We start from the raw sequence: 21,478 nt of genomic DNA, 5'->3' as shown, positions 1-21,478 counted from the left end.
CAACCCAAATGAGAAGCCCACATTTATATGTTGACTCTTGATCGGTATGTATATTCTTTATTTCGGCTTATTGAAATATGTGCCCACTCCCTCGAACGTGCAACTCCTCCGCTGAAATTTTTGTTACATTTCATTTGGACACATGCGCACACTTGTGTATACATATATTAAATATGAGTTTAGGGGAAAAATCTTCCATAATTTTAAATTATTTGGTCACGTTCAATGTTACTTTGTGTACAAATACTTGTAGGCAAGTAGTAAAATATGTTTTCGTTATTTGGTATTACGATTTCTCAGTAATTATCATTGGTAGTATTTAAATTTCGATTTTGAGTTTTCAATTCCGATAAAAAAGATTTTTATGCAATGCTTTATTATTGTTTTTTTCGCTTTAAGTTATGTGTTCTGGGATAGGCTCATTTTCACGGATGTTTAGATGATACATTTTTCAAACCGAAATCAGGTAGGTAGAGAATCTTCTCAAATCTGCTCGTAATCAGCATAGGCCTACAAATCTGCAGATGGGGTTGGTTAATTGTACCAAAATCACTACACGCTGCTAAAAGATATTTGAGTTTACGTCTGTATCTGTGAACATTCTCGATATCAACAATTGGGTTTCGTTAATTATACACATACTTTCTTATTAATATTATAGAAGGTATTATTAGTTATGTGATGATGAATATTTTTCTAGTTCGTACAATTTATTTAGCTTTTCTCATTTGTTTGGTTTTTCTTGGTTTCGCATGAAAATGTATTCCTTTTCAGTCAGTCAGTTTAGGCATCTGTTGACTTAAAAATTGTCGTCATTGTCTTTTGTTATAGTTTTTCATCAATAAAAATATATATGTATGTACATATGTATATACCTACATGCACGTCGAAATAAAACTTGAAAAACATTTGCGCAACTTCTTACGTTCGCTTTTGTCGTTACAAATAAAATCGCTTCTTTAGTAATTACATTTTAAAGCTCTCAAGTACAAAAATTAAAAAGCTTAAAAAATTCCACGCGGATCGTCCTCTCTGCACTTCGTAAGTGTAAAATGTGTGTGCATCGATCGAGTCCTTTAATGCTAGCTTCTCATCGGATTTTCCTGCTAACGTACATATGTATGTATATTATTTCTCTTTATGGCAAATGGTTTCATTATAAAAGTTAAGCCTAGAAATACAATACGATTACGATTATGATGCAATATTTTAGTATGCCTATGCCTGTGTCTCTCTAGCTCTAGCGTCACTCATTAAGCCTTCTAGACGAACTCCTCCTGCTCCAGCCACGGATGCTCCAGGCACTCCGCTGCCGACGCCCGTATGACCGGATTGTATTCAAGCATGGGCAGCAGAAAGTCAGAGAACTTCTTGGCCTCCACCGGGTCCCAGTCGTACTTCTCCACCAGCACGTTCATTAGACTCCAGGGCTTAAGCTTGGTGATGTTTCTCAGGCTACCTGAAAGTGCAAATCAACAATGAGCATTAACGCACCACATTCTATGGGGGAAGTACATTTCGATACCTACCATAGCTGGTGAAGTATTTGAGCCCATGTTTGCCCCGCAGGATCACCGACTGCGGTATGGAGCCCAGCAGCTCCACAATGTGCGCCAAGTGGTCCTCGTCCCGACTGTAAGACTCCCCAGCGTGGGGGTCGAACAGATAGTCGCCGGTGGCCAGTTCGAAGGCCAGGCAGGCGGTGCTCCAGATGTCGGCGGTATAATTGTACGGCGCTCCCAAAAGAACCTCGATCGACCGATACTGGCGGGTCTGAATGTCCTCGGTAAAGTGATGGTACTGGGAATACATAGAATGATAAATGGTCAAATTTAATATTTATCCTAATATATGAAAATGAAAGAGTGTTTTATTATTTTGATTATAGTTCCTGGGATCACATAAGTCATACGGACAGGCAGACGGACTGACGGTCAGGCAGACATGGCCATCGTTATATCAGTGATATACTAGACTCGGTTGAAAGAATTTAACTGGAAGAAGCTAGCGTTTCCAATCAAATTTGTCGTTCGCATTCCCACTACATACATTAGTGATATATTAGTAATAGGTATCTGATAGTCGGGGAACTCGACTATATTGTTCTGGCTTGTTTTTCGATTATTCCCAAAGCAGCTATAAGATACAAGATAGCAGTTACAAGATCCGGATCGTTCCGACTTTTATGTATGTAGTATATGCATGGATAAATTAAAATTTGTGGGCGTTATAGCCCAAAAACTGGCTCAAACTCGGTGTCTTTGAAATCCGCATCCTTCATATCAATCTTCTACTTCGCAGAGTTCATACGGAGAGACAGACTCGGCTAGTGATCCTGATTAAGAATACAGATGCTTTATTAAGCCATACCGTCACATACATACCTTTCAACGAATCTAGTACACCCCTTTAACCTATGAGTAATAGGTGAAATTAGGATGAGGTGTTAATCTGGTATATTTATGATGGACCCAAAAATATATTATGTTATATATTAAGCATTTAAAATGCTACTCACGTCGTAGCAGGCGTTCCCCAAGTCGGCGATCTTCACACGAACGTTGCTGTTGTCAATGAGCGACTGGATTGTGTAGGTGTTGTTCTGGCTACTCTGACTCTGGTTCTGCGAAGGAATGGCATTGGCATGGACATTTAGTTTAGCGATTGCTGTTGTCGTTGACGCAATTGTTGTTGTTGCGGAAGATATCGCGTTGTATGTTGTTGTTGTTGATGTGCTTGTTGTTTTATGGTCGCCATTATAGAGCTCGGCAGATGTTGTACAGGTTGTACTGGTAGCTGGAGCAGTTGCAGGAGGAGGTATTTGCGTGAACGAGGGCGTGCACGTGCTGGGGGGCGTGGCGGACGATAAGGCAGGGGCGGGAGTGAGTGAGGGAGTCGCATTTGAAGGGGCGGAAGTGGAGGCTGTAGTGGTGTTCGTGTTGGTGAGACTGTTTTCGTTGGTTGAGGTCAAGGACGTGCTCGTGCTCAGAATATTCGAGTTGATCTTGGACTTGGCTATCGTGGCCGTGTTGTGGGAGGGGCAGGAGCTATTTGTGGAGTTCGGGGTGGGCAGCTGCATCGTGTTTATATAGCGTAATGTTGCATATAAATTGGTTTACACGAAGAAAGGAAGAAAAAGAATACACAATGTTGGTTTGCTTCTTTTAAGGTTTATCTAGTTGGTGCAAGTAACGAAATATAAACGGCGTGCCAGTCAACGCTGGGATTGCGTGTCGAAACCCCAGCGGTGATTGCCACGGATTACTATCCTATTGATATAGAAAGGCATATACAATCATAAGTTATAATAAAAACGTCTTAGCCTACCCACATTTCAAACATATACATACATATGTAATATAGCTGCGGCCAAAGGAGTTCAATGCGATTGGGTAGGGAGTATGGAATACTTTGAAACCATTTCTAAAGTGTTTTTAGTTAATAGCAAATAGGGCCAAATTCAGATTTTATTTAAATTATGAAGCAATATGAATTTATGAACACATACATTTATAATATATTTTTGAATATATATAATTTTTTTTTAAAACATAAACAGGATTACTATTATGTAATGCTAATGATATGGCCAAGTCATTGCAAAGATAATTCATTTATCACAACGCTGTGCGGATTTACAAAACAGCTTCGATCAAGCATTATCTCAAGCATTACAAATAGGCATTAAATATATCATTTATTTTTACAACTATTTAAACTTTGACACTTTTTTAACCGCAGCTCTATTAGAACACCAACAATATATGCAATTAGCAGGTAGCAATGCAAGCGTTAAGCACATGGCTAAAACCTGTTACAGAAACATATAAAGCTGGCCATGCGCACAATCAATCAAGCATTTGGCGTTTCGATCCAGGATATAATTGCCTTGAAATAGCGTGTGGGTTAAGTGTGGGTGAATGTAAACAAGTGTGAACTCAAGGGCGATAATCTAATACGGTAAGTAAACAACGGCGCGGTGGAATTACCACTTAACAACAAAACATATAAGGAACATATAATGGAACTCATAATCCAGCCGTTCAAGCGACCGGGCTATCACTAACGACTATCCCATCATCAAACCCATTTTACCTCAGCGATAGCGCCTTCACCGGGCTCGGGTTGGGGCTCGGGCTCGTCCTTGGGATGAGGATCGGGATCGGGATCAGGATCGGTGGGCGTACCGATGGTGCTCGCCAAGGTGCTCTGCTCGCCCAGCGTGTCGGATTCGGCATCTTCCTCCCAATCCCCAGAAGACTGATACGAGTGTCAAACCAAGGGCAATGATAACGCAAAAATATAAGGAAACAAAAGTAATACGTAAGAATTTCGTGTTCCTTTTGTGTGCTGTGTGTGTGTGAATGCTTTCCATGCACACTACAAAGTATAATCCTGGCCAGAGCTTTCAAGTGTGGTGCAGGGGCGACTGTGGACCTGAGGACCTAGGAACCTGGCTTGGAAGGGAACTTACCTTGGCAGTGATTTTCTTCTCCGCTCGATAGCGGTTGTTCAGGTTCGCTGATCCGCCGAGGCCTCCGTTGCATTCGCTGTCTCCCAATAGACTGGAGTACTTAGAGGCCAGCGATGATGTGGTGTTAGAATTAAGCGTGGACGAGGTGGTTGTCGTGGTGTCCTCCTTGTCCAGCGTCGACATGATCACGGCGGCTAGCGGAGTCGACGAATTGGAATTGGTCGCCGTGCTGTTGCTAGTGTTGGTATTTGTCGATCCATTTGCCTCGATGAGCGGCCACTTGGCCCGCGACTTGGTCTGCTTCTCGATGGAGCTGACTGTGAGTGGAACGCAGTGGAAGCCAGTGGCAACTAAAGTTGAGTACTGATACTCACTGTACGAGTCGGGAAAGTCGGCACCCTTCACGCGCAGACTGTTGATCTCATCGTCAATCTGCTGGTTCATCGCGGCAGCATTGTCGATCACCAGCAAGATGTTCTCCGGCTTAATATCCGTGTGTATGATGCTGCACTTGCTGTGCAGGTAGTCCAGCCCCTCCAGAACCTGGCGGATTATGTTGCGCACCTGAGCGATGGCCAGACCCTGGTAGTTGTTCTTCACTATTAGCTTATACAAGCTACAGCCGAGCGCTTCGAAAACCAAGCAGGTGTGCATTCCGTTCACACCGCGCACCGTGAAGTGGTTCATCAACCGCACAATCCTCTCCCGCTTAACATCCATGGGGTCTGCGTCCCGGATCGCTTCAAGGAGCCGGATCTCGTCCGCGGCCGTCTCTATGTAATGCGGAGCACTCTTAACAACCTTAAGGGCCACGTACTTCTCATCTCTAAGGGAAGTATGAAGTTTGAAAGGGTTTTCATAAGGGTTTTGGTACGTTTGACATTTCATCACTTACTTGAGATCCCGGCAAAGCCAGACAGTAGAAAAATGGCCCCAACCCAGTTTTCTCACCACTCGAAACCGGTTGTCAAATATGTCTCCGATGACTACTGGATGGTACCCACCGCGACAATACTGAGAGGCATCTTCCTGCTCCTCGTCCGAAACATAGAGACTACTGTCGGACGAGTCCGGGTAAATTTCGTCGGTCGTACTGAGGGTCCCGCGGGGCTCCGATCTGAAATGAATAAAAGGGATGCAAATTAATTGACACAGACCCTTACATGTTCTGAAATGTAGGCTCTGTAAAAATTCCCGTTGAACCCACTTAAGCTCGTTATATTCGGTTTCCTCTTCCTGGAGTGGCTCCGCCAACTGAGGCAGTCTGATCGTGAGTGGCTGTTCCCGTGGCGGCAAGTAGGTATCCAGGATTACTTCTCCAGGGCTAACGGGCTCAAAAAGCAGAGCCGCGTGACGATGGTGCTTTGGTCGCTTGGACTGATGGCGCAGGGCAATAAGGATTGGCCCGGCGGACACGCAGTTACGCTTCTTGGTAAGCCGCTTACGGCGCTTCTTCTCCTCCACCTCCAGCAGAGCCTCCGTCGCGGCTTCTTGGACAGCTCGCTTCTCTTGCTCGGAGACGAAGTCAAAGTCGCAGCTCAGATTTTTTGCCACGTCCGGAGTGGGGTTCAGCGGCTGCTCCGCTCCACCTCCGCAACTCCACAGCCGGAGCAGGTGCATCAGGAAGAGGAAAAGCAACATCATGCTGCCCTGCAGCACGCCCATAAAGATCGGATCCTGGGCTAGAGTGGCTATGATGTGCCGGCTCAGAAGGTGCAGCCTGCCGGCTAGTGATAACAGCAGCTGTAGGCGGTGCAAGTAGCCGGGATAGAGATCCAACCAGCGGTCCAGCAGGGTCGCTCGCCAATCGAGGCCGAAAGTAGCATTGCCCTGCATAGGACAGATGGCCTTTTCCAGATCCGGGGCGGTCGAGCCCCAGTCATCCATTTCTGATTCGATTCACTGCTCGATTTGACAATTGGATTTCCAAGCAGACCTTCGCGAATTCATGGCAACTGGGCGCAGTAACAGGGGGTGGCGGTGGACGTGCGTGTGGGGGTGGGGTTGGCGACCTTGACTTTCCTAGAGCCCCACTTGCATCACGGCGCCGCCGAACAAGTTTGGTCGAAGCACAAACACCACGCTGCACACACACTCCTTACATAACAGTGGCCCGAGAGAGGTAAATAAATAAAATATATCGCACGGCGGAAAATCTGAATTATGAAAAGTATTTGTATCTGCGCGAGTATCTTTCCTCGTTCGTCCGATTCGTTCAGTTGCGTCCGCGAGAATGTCGGAATGGCTTTTCGCTTTTGTTTTTGCCGCCTCTTCCTGAGCGGCGAAGGCGCAGCCGTTTCCAACTCGCGAGTATTTCTGTTCCGTTTTTTTGTTTCTTTTTTTGTCTCAACTAAGTTTAGTCTTCGCCCGCTCCCAGTCCGACAGGGTGTCAGTGTGTGCGGATCACCTACAACCCATGCTAACCAATAGTTTTCCTTATACACTGCGATAAAACCGAAACACTTCCTTTTTAGAAACATCTTTATCATACCTTACAAAATGGCGCATTTAAGTCTGTACCTCTGGCAACTAACATGTCCTTAATTTAATGGTTTTATGACTCAGTATTTTTCGTAAATTAATGAAAAGCTAAAAGACTTCACTAGCTTTATTGTTGGCAAATACGTATTCAAAAATGTTTGGTAGTCGATTTTATCCGCCGTGTATTTCTGCTGGCGTCATTATCCAATGTACTTCATCAAGTCGATGTCATGCCGTCGTTGTTCGCCGCCTTTGCCGGTCATGGACTGCACTACAGCAGGAAAGAGTCCACCACATGAGCTCACATTCAGGCGAGACCCTGCCCGTCAACATCATCATCATCATGAAGTTCTCCGAGATTTCTGAGGCACCTTGCCAAGTTTTCCTCGCTGCTCAGTCTTTGACAGCAGATTCCGATACTCGATTAGGTTCGACCATGTTTCGAAAGAAGTTTTCGTTCGTTTTTTGTTCTTTTTTGTTCAATTTGTCTTCGCCGCTCCAGTCGACGGTCAGTGTGCGGATCACTACAACCCATGCTACCAATAGTTTTCCTTATACACTCGATAAACCGAAACACTTCCTTTTAGAAACTCTTTATCATACCTTACAAAATGGCGCATTTAAGTCTGTACCTCTGGCAACTAACATGTCCTTAATTTAATGGTTTTATGACTCAGTATTTTCGTAAATTAATGAAAAGCTAAAAGACTTCACTAGCTTTATTGTTGGCAAATACGTATTCAAAAATGTTTGGTAGTCGATTTTATCCGCCGTTGTTTTCTGCTGGCGTCATTATCCAATTACTTCATCAAGTCGATGTCATGCCGTCGTTGTTCGCCGCCTTTGCCGGTCATGGACTGCACTACAGCAGGAAAGAGTCCACCACATGAGCTCACATTCAGGCGAGACCCTGCCCGTCAACATCATCATCATCATGAAGTTCTCCGAGATTTCTGAGGCACCTTGCCAAGTTTTCCCTCGCCTGCTCAGGGGGGTCTTTGACAGGCAGGATTCCGAATACCTCGAGTTTTAGAAGGTTTCGAAACCATATCGAAAGAAAGTTTCGACCGATTGTGTGCGATTGAAAAATTCCTCGCAATGCAACTGCAGTTATTTGGGTTCATAAAATTACTAATCAGGCTTTATTGATTTTTGCAGCACCGTTCCGAACTCGATTCAGCCTTTGATCCTTATGGAGCCATGGCGACTTTTTAAAGGGAAGAGCTTGCCTCTGAAATCTTGAGTCACCCTATGCCCGACACACGAGCGCACCCTACTCGGCGTACCCCTACATATTAATATTATTTATAGACGCCGAGAGAAGCGAATAAAAACAATAAGTCGGCTAGGAAATCAGTGCAAATACAAAGCAGAGGCAGTAAAACGTCACCGTTTTGCTCGATTGAAGTGAGTTTGTGACATTGAGGGGGTGGCTGGGTGCGCTCTGGTTTGGGGTTTGGGTTGGGGGTGCTCATTGGTTAGTCACTGGCGTCACGTGGTGGCTACTCGCGGTTAGGGAAAATTAAAAATCTTAATAAACCGAGCGGACTAAATGGAAGAAACCACTCGTTTGCCCTTCAATTAGCTGTGTAAGTTAACGCGTCCACTAGTCTGTCATGGTTGTTTGTGGGCGTGGAAACGTTTTAAAAAAAATAAACTTGCTAAGAGATGCTGATCTTCTGTTCAGGTCGAAATATATATGTCAAGAAAATGAAAAATGGCACGAACGTATTAGGTTCTATTTGTAGCCGAAGGCCAGTGATCCTTACGGCCTTATGTTTAAAGTTTAGTCTGATAGTAATTTTATAATACAATAGAAATAAGGTGTATTAATACAAGAACCTTATATTTATGGGCACAACATAAATATATGAAGTACTTACAGACTGACGAATGGGCCGCGCAGTGCCGGCATGTCCCGCCGCCGGTTGAGCGGCGGCGACAGCGACAACGAGAGGAAGTCCTGCTGAGCCTTGTCCTCGTCGACGATGCTGGTGGGAGTACTATAGATGCGCGTAGTTGGCAGATAGCCAATCTGCTGTAGAAAGTCGTCGCGGTAGGAGAGCTTTGTGGTGGACTGAGAGGAGGTCAGCGGCAGGGACAGCGGGGATCCGTATAGCGGCGTCAGTGGCAGGGCCGCTGTCATCGAGGCCAGCGATAGAGGCTGCTGGTAGAGTCCTCCTGCACCGCTGCCAGATCCCGTACCCGACCCCGACCCCACACTCGATCCTGATCCCGCAGCTGTACCATTCCCATGGTGGTGTAGGTGGATATGATGCGGCGTGTTGATCGCAGGCTGGAGACCGTGGAAATGAGGATAGGTAATGCCGTGAGTGTAGGCTGGAGCGCGCGACAAGTACGACGGCGTGATGATCTTGTCGTCGAAGCTGCGACGGAAGCTAAAGCCCTTCAGAGAGTTGCTGTAGTTTCGGCGCGAGAGCGGCGAACTGCCAAGATCAATGCTGACTGCCGGACCCAGGATCCCGGCGGTAAGACCGCCTCCTGCTGAGGTGGTTATTCCGCTGGCCGTCGCAGTGGCGCTTCCCAGCATGCTCAGTGCAGGTGAGGTACGCAGCTGGGGGCTGCCTCCGCTTCCGCCCACACCTCCTCCTGCACCGGAGGCCGTAGTGGTCGAGGTGGAAAGCGGCGGCGAGATGGCACTCAGAGTGGAAATGCCGCTGTCACTGCTGCATATGCCGGCCGGCAGGGACGTATGGGTGGGCGAGATGAGGTGTGGGTGGTGGTGCTTGCCGTTTGCGGCGCCGATGAGGCCGGCCATGTCGCTACTGGGCAGTACGGGAGCCAGGATGCCTCCCGGGATGGGTTTCCTGATCTGCGCTGGGGCTGGTCCTCGCCCTGTCGTAGGGAATGCAGGGAAGCTAGAAGCAGCTTCCTCGCGTCTTTGTCCTCATCGTTGTCCTGCGCCCTTTGTTCCTGGCTAGGACTGCGTGTAACATTCTTTGTGCGCAGGAAAATCAATGAAGCGCCGTGCTTAAAACATTTTAATGCATTTTAAGCAGCGTTTTTCTCGCTTTGTAACCCAAATTGCGTATGAAAAAAGTAAGGCGAAAATCCACACACGCACACACTGACACGAACTGGTTCGCGATAGAGGGTTTTTCCACGGTCTGCCCCCGATTGGGCCTATTGGATTCCGCCTCCTCTGGTTTTGGCCAGGTACGTGCCCGTAATCTAGTTAACAGCGGAATTGATTTATCCTCGACGATTGAAGCGAAGACAACATTTTCCACTTTTCGTTTTTGGCAGGAGCAGCAGCAAGGAAGTCTCCTTCTTTGTCCACACTTGGCTCGAACTCTCTGACGGAGTGCCCTCCGGGTTCTGAAGCGGAAAACTTTGCGGCGAAGTTCAACGAGTTCGGGGACCGGGCAAAGCGCATGTGCCGGCAGTGGCCCGTTACTGCCCCAAAACAAAACAAGAGAGAACGCTATAGTCGAGTTCCCCGACTATCTGATACCCGTTACTCAGCTATTCGAAGTGCGAAGGAGAGTCTTCAGCACATACAGTTTTTGTCGGTTTTGTGGGCGTTCGAGTGGGCGTGGCAAAAAGTTTTTTGGCAAAACGATAGAAATTTACAAGACTAATACAAAAATGAAAATATATCAAAACATTTTTTAAAAGTGTGGGCGTGGCAGCTTTAGGTGGTTTGTGGGCGTTAGAGAGGGCGTGGCCAAAAGTTTTTTGGCAAAACGATAGAAATTTACAAGACTAATACAAAAATGAAAATATATCAAAACATTTTTCAAAAGTGTGGGCGTGGCAGCTTTGGGCGGTTTGTGGGCGTTAGAGAGGGCGTGGCAAAAAGTTTTTTGGCAAATCGTTAGAAATTTACAAGACTAATACAAAAATGAAAATATATCGAAACATTTTTCAAAAGTGTGGACGTGGCAGTTTTGGGCGGTTTGTGGGCGTTAGAGTGGGCGTGGCAACATGAATCGACAAACTTGCGCTGCGTCTATGTCCCTGGAGTCTGTATGCTTAATCTCAACTTTCTAGCTTTTGTAGTTCCTGAGATCTCGACGTTCATACGGACGGACAGACGGACGGACAGACGGACATGGCCAAATCGACTCGGCTACTGATCCTGATCAAGAATATATATACTTTATATGGTCGGAAACGCTTCCTTCTGCCTGTTACATACTTTTCAACGAATCTAGTATACCCTTTTACTCTACGAGTAACGGGTATAAAAAGCCAGAGCGAAAAGAGTGAAAGCTACAGCAGTCAGCTGGCGTCGTTGAAAGTTCCACCCCCGAAAAGTAGTTTGTTTACCATCCTGGAGGAGCTTTCATGGGCAAAGACGACTACAGAATACTCTGGGGGAGCGGGCGCGTAAAACAAGGTGGTGAGTTTGTATAGTAAATTTATTTCGGCTTCTTTGTGTTAGACCAGAATACAATTGAAATTTGGAAACAATTGTTAGGTTTAAATTTAGTTTACTAAGTATTTTTGCTTTGACTTGTACGAACAATAAATACACACGCAAGACCGTAATATGTAATCAATAATTAAATTTCATATATGTATGCGTGTTCATACTATTGATGAACCATCGAAAATCGGACCCTAGAACCTAGATCCCAAGGATTTTTATAATGGCCCAGAGCTGATCCGCAGTAATTGATGTGATTTATAATGGGATACTATTATATAAAAGTTAATTACTGCCGGACTAATCGCATTCATTTACATTTTAAAGCGGGTTAACAATTAAACAAAAATCACAAAGATTCAATTCAATTTCGAAAAAATTAGGAATACATACATATGTGCAATACTTTTGGAGGTTACAATTCAACTTTTGATTACTCGTATTTAATTGTTATATATATATATGTATAGGGGATTATTAATATCTGTTATAAAATTTATCTTTCCGTTTATTATTTCGCCCCTCACAGTGTCCTCTTCTTCGTCCTCCTCTGTTTGACTGTTTGATGCTTAATTGTTTAACTCGTATTTACATTTGCATTAAAATTGGATCGGAGCAATCTGCTGGGCGCGTTGCTCGACAAATCATCCTTTTTACATAAGTAGTTTTGGCTTTAACAATTTAGTGCAAATTAACAGAAACAATCGGTGATCGGCGATCTCGCGAACAATTAAGCTAGACTAGGCGACGACACAAATGCAAACTAGATACACATATCATATACATATATATAATTACAGTGCCTCTCTTTGCGAGAAGTGGATTCATTGTCCACAGCGGCTGAATCCCAAGCCGGAAGGGATCCGATCGCCAAGCAAATGTCTAGACTAACTTCCGATATACAATTTTACACCGCTCGCGTTAAGGTGTTTTTAACATGGTTTTTAGATGGTGGCTGCGCGGCTTGTCTATCGATTCGAGTTGTGTATAGCTGCAAGGCTAGATGCATAGCTTGAACAATGGAATTAGTGAATCGATTGCCCGAAGTGGACCAAAATCAACATGACTGGCCGGGAGGCCTCCACGAAGTTCGATTGTTTAAAATTAGAACTAAGTGCTACGGCTTAAAATAAATACATTGGTTTCTATGTTTACTCGCTTCAACATATCGCGCATCTTAAAATCAACACTAATATTTATGAAATAAATCTGGTCTTCTCTTCTGTTACAATTTAAGGGCTTGTATTTTCTGTGTCTGTATCTGAATGTGTGGTGTTCGCAAGCACCCGGGTTTTGACTCGCTCGCAGCACTTGACTAATATTTTTGATTAACCATATCTAAAGGTGAAGAGAAAGGGAGAGAGAGGTAGACAGTGATAAGTGAAATGAAAATTCACTTCAATCATATATGAAATCAAAATTTACGCGTTGCATAACAAACAATAAAATCAAAATCCGTCAAACATAAGCTACATTAATTTTATATGTCTTGAATCATTCATGAAACAATGCTGGCGATCACCGCAATCCAAATCCATCCAAAAGGTAAATAAAGATTTAATTTAATTTGCGAGAGCTGGGAAAACGATCTTGAAAGGAGTTACTTAAAATGGGGGACTTGAGTACAGCTGCCGCAGACCTGAGACCCCGCAAGGCTGAGTCAATCCATTTAGGCATTGGGCGCCCCGCAGCTCGGGCAGTGTGTGAAAAAGCGATTCAGCATGCAGATCTATGTTAATGGATCTCATGTTCATGCCTGCGCATGTGTAAGGTCTCATGTACAGGAAGTGTTTAAAAAATACCGAGCTTACTGCTAAGGAGGTGATGATCTGGTCGCTGACGGCATATGTCGATTGGTGACTGAATGCCTACGCCACCTATCCAGCGACCGAAGATTACTATATTTGTTCGATATATGCACAATAACAAGTTCGATGGTCAAAGACGTTTTGTCGGATTGCCAAACTGGCGGAGGCTGGCTGTGAGGTTGACTTCTGGACCTACTGTTTATATACCTGGCGTGTAAGTGGTCTGCTCCGTTGTGTTAAGCGATGTATTCTCGTTAGCTGCTACAGGAGCGCCTGTGAAAGGGTTTACTCCCACGGCTCCGCTAGGCGGGGGCATTGCGAAAACAGGCTGTCCTCCGGCCTGTTCGCGGGGTTGTGAGGTCACGGGGGCTCCACCTGCACCCAAGTTTACGTCGTCGAGATCAACGTCCTCCTGCGGGATACAAAAAAGCGGGATTAGGATTTCTGTTGGTACTTTTGTTTCTGCAGCGAGTTTTTAGCTTGGAGGGATGTTCCCATAAGCAATGTTTAGTCAAAAACCTTCGGTGGGTAAGCTGCCTACAAGCCATGTTCTACAGTTCAGCTACGACCACTACATTACACTTGTGTTATGAATAGAAGGACACTTGAAGCAAAATACTACAAAATTAAAATCAGCCAGATAACAGCAGTGAAAGAAAATCATAAAACATTTACCAAGCATCATCATTTACATCAGTACTTTCAAAAACGCCGTTTCTTATTATGTCATCTCTTCTTCTGTTCTCTCGATCGAGTTAATTGAATGACTGTATGTTAGTAAGACGTGTTCCCTTGGAACATATAAATTTCGATTGGTTACCGTTTAAATAGAGCTCAGATTTGGTTATTGGCTTTGTGTTAGTTAGTTGGTGGGTGGGTGCCTTGTGCCAGGTGGCGGCGGTAGGCAGGCCGCAGGTGATCTTGCACCTATTTCATGCTGTACTTGTGCTGGTATTATTTTCGAATCGCATACTTACAAGGCGTGGCGGCTGTCCCAGATGCGGTGGCATATCGTTGCCTTCTCGATTGCCATCGGGGCGCTGACGGCGAGGTCGAGAGCGAATGTGTGGTGGTTGTGGGTGGTAGTAGGTGGTGGATATGATGAGTCGATCGCAAAGAGTTTTGAGAAAAAAAAAGTTAAACAAAAATAGAACGTAAGTCTATAGCTTCTCTTCCTTAGCTTGCAAACTAACAAAGGAAGAAGACTTCTAGTCGGGGTGCAAACTAAATTTGTATGCGTAATGGGACACTTAAAAAACAAGAAAAGCAATCGTGGGTAAAACAAAAATGGTTGAACATTTTTCTGAAAGTGCAGTTTCGCAGAATCCGTCTTGAGAAATCCGAGCGTGTAAGTGTTGACGTTATTTTTTAGTTATTTTTCAATAGAGAGAGAAACGTTGGAAGCATTTGATGATTTTCGTGAAGTACAAAAATACAAAACAAACACTAAAAACAAATAATACAAATATAATTCTAATGAATCAGAAAGGTTTTGTGTTAGTTTACCTCTGGTTTTAAAATCAGTATTCTGATTACTGCATTGTTTGGAGAATTGATAACCAAAAATTAAAACCAAACTTCATACTTACCCCAAAATAAACTAATTACAAAGCAGTGCAGACTAGAGTTTGTACGGGTGTAAGGAAAACCAATCGAGGGAGATGTTGTGCCAAGAAAGCTGATAAACCAGGAAAATTATACTAAAAAATGGTTAAGCGTTTATTGATCGGGTAGCTGTAAAGCAAGTGTTCATGCCAGATGTAGGGGCACGTTTTTGACTAAACATTAGCTTCTCAAAAGGAACAATGATACGGATCTCCACACAAAAATCATCAAAGTTGGTTTGGTGTTCGGTTGGTAGTAGTGGGTGGATGGGAAGCATGCGTTAGTGTTAATGTTTTAGCTTTGCACCGGATTGGTTTTCTTGTTTTCGCTTTTGTTAACTAAATCAAAACGATTTAAGTTATTGGCGGGCTGGGTTGGGGCAGGTTTTATACTTGAACTTGGCAGAGCCAATTTAAACTTCACTCACATTCAGATGTGCATACTGATCGTGGGACTCGTTGACCGGCGGCTTGAACTTGCCGCAGCAGAAGTTGCAACAGCAGCAGCAGCAGCAGCAACAACAGCATCCAGTGATCACAGCACAGCAGATAACCACCGCCTGCAAAGTAAATCAGAGATTACTCAATGTGCCGCCTAGTGATGCGAAATTCCCCGATTCCATACCTTTACAGCCGGGGACGTGACCACGAAGTATGCGTTGACATTTTCTTCGCCAAACTGCTCCGCTATGTACAAGCCCAAAGAGCCATAGTTGTCGTATATGTTGCGCTTCGTCTGGTCGCTTAGTATCGAGTGGGCCCGGTTTACTTCCTTAAACTGCATATATATGACGTTTAGTAGTGAAGCATGGTCCCATTTTTCAAAATATTTTACCTTATCAGCCGCATCGACATTGTCCGGGTTCTTGTCGGGATGGTATTTGAGTGCGAGTTTCCGGTAAGTCTTTTTAATATCATCTCCGGTGGCTGTCTTCGGAAGTCCAAGGATCTCGTAAAGCGAATCGCCAGATGTCCTAAATAAAGGAAAAAACAAAGTGAATATGGTCTCTGCACTGCATAGGATTACTATCCACGTCTCAGCATATGGAATTAACTTTTGATGATCAGGTAAGACCTCGGAGCTGGCTAGCGGAATTGCACTTTCCTCCGACATTCCTTCACCAGCGTAGGTCACATTCTGACAGAGGGCGATAAAGCCCAGCCATCGCAAGTAACACGGGACTATGAGTCACCGCAGCAACAGTTAGCCCTGACACGCGATGGGAGCTCTTCCAGGGGAGCACTTGGCCCTCAGGGCTTGCCTGCTCCCACGGACTAGGCGTTGGCATTCAGGGCGTCCAGTTTGAAAGCAACTGGCATTGATGGCTCTGCAGCAGGGTCGCGTGCAACATAAATTGCACCTTTCCCATGCAAACTGTATGGATTTTCTTGAGCAGGTGTGTGCTATTTATAAGCTTGGCAAGTTCAGGGGAGGGAAGGCTGAGTATGCTTAAACGCGCTCTGAATATCAGCGAGCTGATAAGACGGCGAGCGCTCGACAAAGTGGTTGAGGACCACGATGAAGAGGGTGATTACGCGCTCAAGCGGATGCGAGCCCCAGGGTCATTGGGCGTTGGGCGGCCGCACAGGGCCAAGGACGTTGGCAGGCATCACGACAATCTAAGCCAACTCGTTTTTGACTGGGCCAAACTAAAGCGGTTAGTGCTGGCATTATTACTCATATACGGTAGAATTAGAGAGCGTGCTAACGCGGCCGTAAAACTGTGTCCGATAACGGTTAGGTTGAATAGTTAGTTGGTTGTCGAGTTATTGGATCTGCAGGTCTGTTGTTATCGCGCAGTTATGGCGGAATTGGTATGTGTTGCATGGTACAACCTAAATAGAACAATATTTACGAAATGAAGGATTTGGAGCCAAGAGGAATGTCAATAACCGCATACTGTATACTTCTAGTGCGTTATTATTACATAGCACATATGTTAATAATATCGTCTCGAATCTTGATTGATGATGTGTGTAGCACTTTTTCTTCCTGTTACTTTCTTCTGCGTAATACAACACAAATTGAAACTATGCCAGTAAGATTATGACAAACGATTCTTGATATCAGATAGAAATCGACTTCCGTCAGATTGCCAAATATGTCCTTGGCCTTGCCCAGGACGAAATAGCTTGTCCGAAATCGTACGCCAGCCCTCCCCTTCTCTCAGCCACAGCCTGATGCTACCCTGACCCTGTTCCTTGCTTATCCCGACGCTGCAAAGGAAAATGCCTACTAGCTCAAGAAAACTTCTGCCGCGAAAAATCAATTTCGCGCCGACCGCGCTGCCTGCGCGCAGCTGCTACTCACACTCGCGCACGGGCTGAGCGTGTGTACTCTGCCCACGGCGTGTGTGTGTGCGCCGTGTAGGAAAAATGAAGGAGCACTGCAAAATACTTACGAGAGTTTTCTCTTGTCCATGCCAGGTGCGCTCATTTTAATGTTTCTGCTTGTGTCACTTTGCCTGCGAACGGGTAATTTTCACTAGCAATTGTTGTGACACACCCTGAAATTCTGTGCCTGTCAAGAACCACAATCTGTCCGTATATTCTTCGAGCTGCAGTTTGAGACGTCCGTGCAGATGCCTCGATTCTTATTTTTTTCGCAACGAAATTGGAGCTGGAACTAAAGCGATGTTCTATCCTATCGATATACTTTCCGCCATCGATGTTTCCCATAAAAATTGTCTCGAGTAGCCCTGGTTTTCAAGCTCCTAACAATTCTCTGTTGTCGGTTGTCTGCGCTACTAACACGCCATCTATCCCAATATGAAAATCTACTGAGGGTATATTGCGTGAAAAAGTATCGCGGAAAGTATATAATCCGCATTTAAAACTATTTTATGATGAATTTATACATTCATACGACACCAAACTTTATCTTACGAAATTTGACTTCATGGCTGCATTTAACTTTGCATTGCATAGTTAAATTATGTTCACTAAAAAGGCGTTCTTAAAGATAATAATTATTTATAGTTTGGTGATATCCCAGGGTATACGAGAGCTGGAACGCCCTGCTTCGCTCCACCGGTTGAAATTTACTAACGCGTGTCAGACACTAGACAGCTGCTGTGTCACATATGGACTAGAGTCGAAAAACATGTTGCGCCTGTAAAAGGGAACCAAATCGACTGGGATTCAATTAAAAGGAGTGCCGAAGCGCTCCGAAGCGATTCTTTTATGATGGGCGAACCGAAAGCCACCGCGCAGCCTGGGGAGGAGCAAGCCTTCAACTGCAAGGATGAAGCCAACGCCATCATTAAAGATGTAAAGGCGCACGTCGCTGAGATCTGCATCTCCTCAAAACTAGCGAGCGATGCCACGCAAATTTACTTAAACATCAGGACCATCGAGAGCGCCACATGCTGCGTTCAGGTGACCAGACGTGGCTTCAAGATCGTCTCTTCCCAGTACGACACCATAGACGAGGAAAGCCGGATCTCCGCGCTACTTCGCAACGGAGAAGAGCAGGGTGACGAAAATGAGGAGGAGGAGGAGATATTTGAAACCCCGTACGCGCTGCTCGATAAGATCAGCCCCCGCTACGTCGAGTCGTTCGGCAACCAGCTGTGCCAGCAGCTCAGAGCGCTGCAACAGATGCGAACCGAGTTGAACGAGGAGGACGAGGAGGAAGAGGAGTGATGGCAACCGAACTCCAGCTTCCAACCGAGGCTGTATACTCATTAGACAGAAGATTTTAAAGTTAGTTTAATTGAATGTTTATTCTTAATGGCCGAGCTTGAGCTCCGATTTCCTACATATACAAGTGTGTGTGTCAGTGCCGCTAAAGTATTTCCGCGTGAGTTGGTAATGCAATCCTCCTTGCTTAGCAAACAAATGTCGCTCCAGATCCGCTTTAGACCTTAAGACGTTTCAAGAATAAAGATTGTGATTGCAACTCCAGGTCCGTCAGTTTGCGTACAGTAGGCACCAGCTGCTCGACATGGTCCTCGTAGCTGCTGCCAGTGTTGAAATTCTTTTGACCGTACACAACCTTGCCGTCGAAGTCATTAACTGGCACCTCCATGGCCTTGTCCACCTGCTGGATGGTGATGTTCAAGTGGTCCTCAACTTCGGCGAGTAGGTTTGGTTCGTTGTACCAGATGCAGCATCCTCGGACGTCGGTTAAGTTTGTGTTGTTGCAGTTACGACCGCGCGACTTGCACCACTCGCCGTGGTACCAAACCTTCTCCGGAACTGTGGCCACCAAACTGATAGCCAACCCCATGCGCTCCGCTCTTCCCACACGTCCAATGCGATGAACGTAATTGGTCTTGTCATCGGGCAGCGTCACATTAATCACTGAGGATAAGAAAGTATTTTATTAATTTGTTCAAAGAGGTTCATTGTTTTAAAATTAGAGAACTTACTGAACGGCAGCCCAGTAATGTCTAGACCACGAGCTGCCACGTCCGTGCAAATCAGGAACTTGACCTGTTGCCGCTTAAACATTTCCAGGTTTTGTTTCCGCTCCTGCGGTTTTCGGTCACCATGAAGGCAGACGCACGAGTAGCGTTGTCCGCCTCGCTGGCGGAGATATCTCTCCAAGTTGTCACAGTCTTGCTTGGTGCGGCAGAATATAATGGCCCGATCCATATTGTGTTTCTCTATAGCGTGCACACAGTATTCGCCCTTGAGCAGCTTGACTGCCTGGGACAGCGTCTCCTCGGAATGATTGCCCGGATGAACGTTGTCTCGGTCGTGAACGCCGTCAGTGCTAATAAGTTGGCGTAGCGACTTCCAGCTAGTGTCCACCTGCGGATCCACAAGACAGACGACGTGGTGAACCGTCTCAGGGACAGCATCCTCCCCCTTCAGGTCCACCCAGGTGGGAAAGTGCATCAAGCGCTCAGCCATCTTCTTTACTTCAAATGCGTGCAGCGTGGCCGAGCAAACAACCATCTGCAGACGGCGACCATCCGTGGTGATTTTGGGTATTTGTTTGTGTAGACGTTCAATCAACTCGGTGTAACCCTGCTTGAGAAGTGCGTCTGCCTCATCCAGAACAAAAAAGCGGCAGTGGGTGAGCAGGACCATGCCACTGTTGATCATCTCCTCCAGCCGTCCGGGCGTGCCCACCACTATGTGAGTGCCCTGCATCAGCTGCGTCTTTTGCTCCTCCAACCTCACTCCACCGATAAGCAGCAGGGAGCGAACCTCTGTGTTGCTCAGGTGGTATTTAAACTTCTCGATTTGGTTGTAGGTTTGCTCGGCCAATTCTCTGCTGGGCTCGATGATGATGGCCTGCGGGGCGTTAGGCGCCAGCTTGGCGGACACTGCACCAGCTGTGGGACTGGCCAGCGGATTGGCCTTGCTATGCTCGGGTCCAGCCTGGCAAGCGCCTACGAACCCGTTAGCCGGAGCATACTTAAAGTCAGTCTTTCCAAAGTTGAACTGCATTTCCGCGTTCTTAAGCACCACGGCCGGGAAGAAGGTCTCCTTGGCAAGGTTCTCCGGCAAGCGGAACGCCACGCCCAGGTTGTGCCCATTCTTGGAGAAGCTCACCTCCTGGCGTTGCAAGTCGAGCAGGCAGCCGATGACGTCTGCCTTGCCGAATGCCTCACCGTAGTCGTCAAATTGGCGGTTGTTGGACTTTTTTCCGGTGCCACCGAATCCAAAGCCCAAGCGGCAGGTGCCCAGATCGAGGTTTGCCTGCTGCGTAGACCAGCCCACACGACACAGTCCCTCGTCCGTTACCGTGGCCTCAAAGTAAAACTTCCCCTTTCCGCGAACGCCAGAGGTGGCCCGACATCCGTGCCACTCCTTGAACTCCCGCGACTGGCAACGCATGCCATCAGGAGTGACGGCAAGCGCGTTTCCTCGGTCGAAAAAGGACATGGTCCACGGGGACACAGCTCCTCCAATTGCACCGCCCTTGCCAGCCTTTCCCTCCTCCAAGTCCCGCAAGGTCTCCCACACGATTTGCAGAATGGGCAGGCAGAAGGCACCTGTTTTTCCGGAACCAGTTTCGGCGGCCATCAGCACATCACCGCCTCCCAAGATCAGAGGAATGGCCTCAGCCTGGACGTCGGTGGGCAGACTGCAAATAAATGTGTATGCAATATGGCAAACAAGAGGGTATTTATTCTTACGTCCAGTCCAATTCGTCAGTGGCCTTTCCCAGCTCCGGAAGCAAACCAAACTCTGCGAGGCAATACAATAAGCCATGAACACCTTAAGTATTGATTTTCACTTACCTTCGAATGCAGTCATTTTGAGAATAATTCAAAAATCCCCTTTTCTTCTGCCTCTCGAAAGCCGGTTGATTTATTTAGTTCGATATGAGTTCAAATTACTTCACATTGACAATGGTCGGGGTGAACCAGCTCACGAACTCGGTAGTCTGGAACTTTTTAGAGATGTAGCCTGCGCTGGTAAATAAATAGAATTGTTTGATAAAATTATTTTGAATTAAGAGTTTATACATAGTTATACATTGTTTACTAATAGTCTGCGATAATACCTTTTTTACAAGCTAAGAAAGTTTATTGTAACTTTACTTGAAGTGTACATAGATCATTGGTTCATGAATTGCAAACTTTTTATATCGCCTTTACATTACCTTACCTTTCTCGTATGTGTGCTTATACTACTTGTTTGGTGAACCCCAAATTTTCTCGGCTAGCCGAATAGAAAATTAACAAGAACTTGAATATACAAATATACTTGGGTGCTTTTATGAAACGGCTGACGGACGAATAAAGCTACGGCGACA

At 45.7% G+C, this 21,478-nt stretch overlaps 4 protein-coding genes across 10 annotated transcripts; 1 reads left to right on the top strand and 3 right to left on the bottom strand.

Moving 5' to 3' along the window:
- Window positions 1–63: 63 nt before the first annotated feature.
- LOC122618007 (SRSF protein kinase 3) lies at window positions 64–10,274 on the bottom strand. 6 transcript variants are annotated; one of them, XM_043794114.1, is made up of 8 exons: window positions 8,839–10,274; window positions 5,370–5,591; window positions 4,849–5,300; window positions 4,475–4,791; window positions 4,096–4,260; window positions 2,519–3,073; window positions 1,530–1,800; window positions 64–1,459 (listed from the first exon to the last, which is right to left on the bottom strand). In XM_043794114.1, the coding sequence occupies exons 1-8, from the start codon at window positions 9,732–9,734 to the stop codon at window positions 1,263–1,265; spliced, it is 3,075 nt and encodes a 1,024-aa protein (XP_043650049.1). In that variant the 5' UTR covers window positions 9,735–10,274; the 3' UTR covers window positions 64–1,262. The 6 variants fall into 6 exon arrangements, with proteins under 6 accessions (XP_043650049.1, XP_043650051.1, XP_043650052.1 ...); XM_043794116.1 differs by having other exon boundaries at window positions 2,519–2,623; XM_043794115.1 differs by lacking the exon at window positions 8,839–10,274 and adding an exon at window positions 5,682–6,726 and having other exon boundaries at window positions 68–1,459.
- A 1,048-nt stretch (window positions 10,275–11,322) lies between these two features.
- LOC122615512 (dnaJ homolog subfamily C member 5 homolog) lies at window positions 11,323–17,382 on the bottom strand. 2 transcript variants are annotated; one of them, XM_043790448.1, is made up of 7 exons: window positions 17,163–17,382; window positions 15,596–15,734; window positions 15,386–15,538; window positions 15,189–15,320; window positions 14,134–14,196; window positions 13,364–13,568; window positions 11,323–12,686 (listed from the first exon to the last, which is right to left on the bottom strand). In XM_043790448.1, the coding sequence occupies exons 1-7, from the start codon at window positions 17,195–17,197 to the stop codon at window positions 12,664–12,666; spliced, it is 750 nt and encodes a 249-aa protein (XP_043646383.1). In that variant the 5' UTR covers window positions 17,198–17,382; the 3' UTR covers window positions 11,323–12,663. The 2 variants fall into 2 exon arrangements, with proteins under 2 accessions (XP_043646383.1, XP_043646384.1); XM_043790449.1 differs by lacking the exon at window positions 14,134–14,196.
- A 437-nt stretch (window positions 17,383–17,819) lies between these two features.
- Window positions 17,820–18,419, top strand: LOC122615667 (GSK3-beta interaction protein). Its single transcript, XM_043790713.1, has one exon. The coding sequence runs from the start codon at window positions 17,944–17,946 to the stop codon at window positions 18,403–18,405; it is 462 nt and encodes a 153-aa protein (XP_043646648.1). The 5' UTR covers window positions 17,820–17,943; the 3' UTR covers window positions 18,406–18,419.
- Window positions 18,420–18,466: 47 nt separating this feature from the next.
- On the bottom strand, window positions 18,467–21,105 carry LOC122615666 (ATP-dependent RNA helicase Ddx1). The gene is made up of 4 exons (XM_043790712.1): window positions 20,961–21,105; window positions 20,856–20,907; window positions 19,134–20,803; window positions 18,467–19,065 (listed from the first exon to the last, which is right to left on the bottom strand). Exons 1-4 carry the CDS (start codon window positions 20,974–20,976, stop codon window positions 18,620–18,622), a joined length of 2,184 nt encoding a protein of 727 aa, XP_043646647.1. The 5' UTR covers window positions 20,977–21,105; the 3' UTR covers window positions 18,467–18,619.
- Window positions 21,106–21,478: the final 373 nt, after the last annotated feature.

The sequence above is a fragment of the Drosophila teissieri genome, chromosome 3L, assembly GCF_016746235.2.
Source record: "Drosophila teissieri strain GT53w chromosome 3L, Prin_Dtei_1.1, whole genome shotgun sequence".
NCBI lineage: Eukaryota > Metazoa > Arthropoda > Insecta > Diptera > Drosophilidae > Drosophila > Drosophila teissieri.
This window is presented reverse-complemented; position numbering and strand designations above follow the sequence as displayed.